This window comes from Austrofundulus limnaeus, unplaced genomic scaffold (assembly GCF_001266775.1).
Source record: "Austrofundulus limnaeus strain Quisiro unplaced genomic scaffold, Austrofundulus_limnaeus-1.0 Scaffold948, whole genome shotgun sequence".
In the NCBI taxonomy this organism is placed as follows: domain Eukaryota; kingdom Metazoa; phylum Chordata; class Actinopteri; order Cyprinodontiformes; family Rivulidae; genus Austrofundulus; species Austrofundulus limnaeus.
In genome coordinates, this window is record NW_013953350.1 from 6,286 (window position 1) to 9,280 (window position 2,995).

At 38.8% G+C, this 2,995-nt stretch overlaps 1 protein-coding gene across 1 annotated transcript in view; it reads left to right on the forward strand.

Moving 5' to 3' along the window:
* LOC106533452 (ADP-ribosylation factor-binding protein GGA1) overlaps positions 1–2,995 on the forward strand; it is a 10,712-nt gene that overhangs the window by 2,237 nt on the left and 5,480 nt on the right. The window contains exons 2-9 of the mRNA XM_014029745.1: positions 337–421; positions 636–711; positions 824–922; positions 1,017–1,140; positions 1,296–1,396; positions 1,517–1,597; positions 1,843–1,980; positions 2,107–2,188. Coding sequence (XP_013885199.1) covers positions 337–421; positions 636–711; positions 824–922; positions 1,017–1,140; positions 1,296–1,396; positions 1,517–1,597; positions 1,843–1,980; positions 2,107–2,188 — 786 coding nt within the window. The remainder of the gene's footprint in view (positions 1–336; positions 422–635; positions 712–823; positions 923–1,016; positions 1,141–1,295; positions 1,397–1,516; positions 1,598–1,842; positions 1,981–2,106; positions 2,189–2,995) is intronic.

Here is a 2,995-nt window from a genome sequence, read left to right on the forward strand (position 1 = left end):
CCTAAATCACTCGTACGCACAATTTTATAACAAATCTGTGCGTACGAACGGTTCTTGCATGAGGCCCAATGGGAGAGACCACACAGACGTTAAACATTAAACAGACATGTTTTTACCATWTAGTGTTTAAAAACTACATTTTGTAAACAGAAAAAGATAAATTGWCTTCACAAGTGAGTAGAAAACTAAAATTAGTAACTTTTTAATGTGAATCAAGCTATATTAAATCATTTGAACAGAAATTTCTGTCATTTCATATCAAAGGTTTTACTTCTGTTCTAATATTTATTGTGTCCTGTTTCTTCTGTTGCCTTTTATGCATTTTGCTAAAATTAGACAGAGCCACAAACCCACTGAACCGAGAGACAGACTGGAGCAGCATCCACGCCTTCTGCGAGCAGCTCAACAATGATTTAGAGGGGTAAGAGTCCACTCAAGGGTCTTAAAGTTCATCCTGTGGCAAAAACCTGGCTGTTGTAGAGTTAAACTTATTAACTTGTAGACATCTAACATCAGAAATGATCTTTTCTACTCCAGAAAGACTGATTTTCATGTTAAAATCTTGATTTAAGATTCTAAAAGTGTTTAAGTCATTGTGTGTATTGGTGAGATCACATGTTTATCGTGTGTCACAGACCTCAGCTGGCCACCAGGCTCCTGGCCCACAAGATCCAGTCTCCACAAGAGTGGGAGGCCATGCAGGCACTTGTAGTAAGTTCAGAATCGAACCAGCATCTCTCATTCAGAACGATAGCACCGTCTAAAAGAATGCTGCCCCTAAAATAAATAAATAAATAAATGTTTTCACTGTTTCAACAACAAGGTTCTGGAGACGTGCATGAAGAACTGTGGGAAAAGGTTCCACAGCGAGGTGGGCAAGTTCCGGTTCCTTAATGAACTAATCAAAGTMGTTTCTCCAAAGGTAGGGCTGCCCAGAGTTTGTGAGCATCAAAGTTTGTTACACTCTTTTTTTTTTCTTTGGTCATCCTTTCTTTTTTATTTATCCTCCTGTGTAGTATTTAGGCTCGCGCTCCCCAGAGGCTGTGAAGAAGAAAGTTTTGGAYTTGATCTACAGCTGGACTTTGGGTTTACCTGATGAGACCAAGATCTCTGATGCCTATCAGATGCTTAAGAAACAAGGTAAGAAGCTGCATGCCATCACATGAACCTAAGTTATTATTATACCCAAATATAACTTTTAAATCAAACGCAYAGAACAAATAAAAAACAGCCAAAGCAAACAGAAACAAATTAAAACGTAATGTTTTTTCTTGTCATGTTTTCCTGTACGTCAGGTATCCTTAAACAAGACCCAGAGCTGCCGCCTGACAAACTGTTGAACCTTCCTCCACCCAGACCCAAGAATACCATCTTTGAGGATGAAGAGAAGTCAAAAGTAAGGACTTATCCTATAATATGTAATAAACAGTTATAGGCTAAATGTTTTACCTTGTTTCCTGTTCATCCTCTAACTGTTGACCTCTGCTGTTTGCTGGTCTTCACTCTGTTCTGTCAGATGCTGTCTCGCCTGTTGAACAGCTCACACCCCGACGACCTAAAAGCTGCCAACAAACTCATCAAGGAAATGGTCCAAGAGGTGCACCTTCTTTTTCTCCTTCCTGCTCCTTTTACACATTTATTGTAGATTATCTCTTGTTTTAAAGAAAACAAGTATAATCCAACTCTCTGTTGATGTCATTTAATGGTGAACTTTACAGTCATGCATTCATCTACATTACTGTTAAATGTTTCTGCAGTTTGGTGCGTTTAGCATAATTTTGTACACATATGCACTTGTTTCAATCWGTCGTGTGATGTTTGCGAAAATGCGTTGGGTTTCAGGATCAGAGGCGAGCAGAGAAAGTGTCGAAGCGAGTGAACGCCATCCAGGAGGTGAAGGAGAGCGTCGCCCTGCTGACTCAGCTTCTGCAGGACTACGACAGCGCCGCTACGAATCAGAGCAACGCTGAACTCGTACAGGTGAAGCAAACAAAATGTTCCTTTTATTCAGTCATTTTATTGATTATTTATTTTTATTTTATTTATTCAGTCATTCATCCTTTTAGTCAGTCAGTTTATTCAGTTTGTGTGTATGTGTGTGGTCAGGATTTATACCAGCGCTGTGAGAAGATGAGYCCCACATTGTTCAGGCTGGCAAGTGATACGGAAGACAATGATGAGGCTCTGGGTGAGACACAGCTTTATTTTTTATTTATCAGCTGTGACGCAGACGTCAGTGTTGTTATTTTTTGTTAATTGAAGTGTTCATAATGGTATCTTGGCCATTTCATGGTCTTGTTGTTGGATCACTAATAGTTTGTAAATATTTAAAAACAGGCTACCTCAAGAAATACATTACAGAGGCGAGGTTTGACCCTAGTGTCAATAGTATCTGCTATCAATGACTGTAAACACCAATGTGTACATGCTTGAAGGGATATTTGTGGAAATATTATGAGTAATTAACATCTTACCTGTTGTAGACAGCTCTTTGAATGACCTCAGTTTGGAAAAATAAAGGTTCGTCTTGACACGACTGACTGAGAGGTCAAAACCAAAGTGGATTGCTTCCATCCTAAAGCACCCAAATCCTCAAAAATTTTGAAACAATTCAAAAATACATTTACATCATTATCAATTTCACATTACACGGTCGATTAAATGGAAATTGTTGGATTTTTGTACACATAAATGGTGGCAGCAGCAGCAGCTAGCTGGAGCACTTCCTACAGGAATAACATAATATTTCTGCTGAAATAACCTAAAAGTGAAGGTAATGTAAAGATAGAACCTCCTGAGAACTACGCTTTTGATTAATGTGCATTTTTTTCAATTTCTTCTACGTATTAGGGTTGTGCATAATTGTATCATGTGCAATTAATTGTCAGAAAAACATTAATCGATTATTTTTTGGCACTTGACAATTAAAACGATTAATGCCACCAGGCGGACTGACTGGAGATTTCCCCGGTCAGTCCGCTTGGTGCTCCTCTCC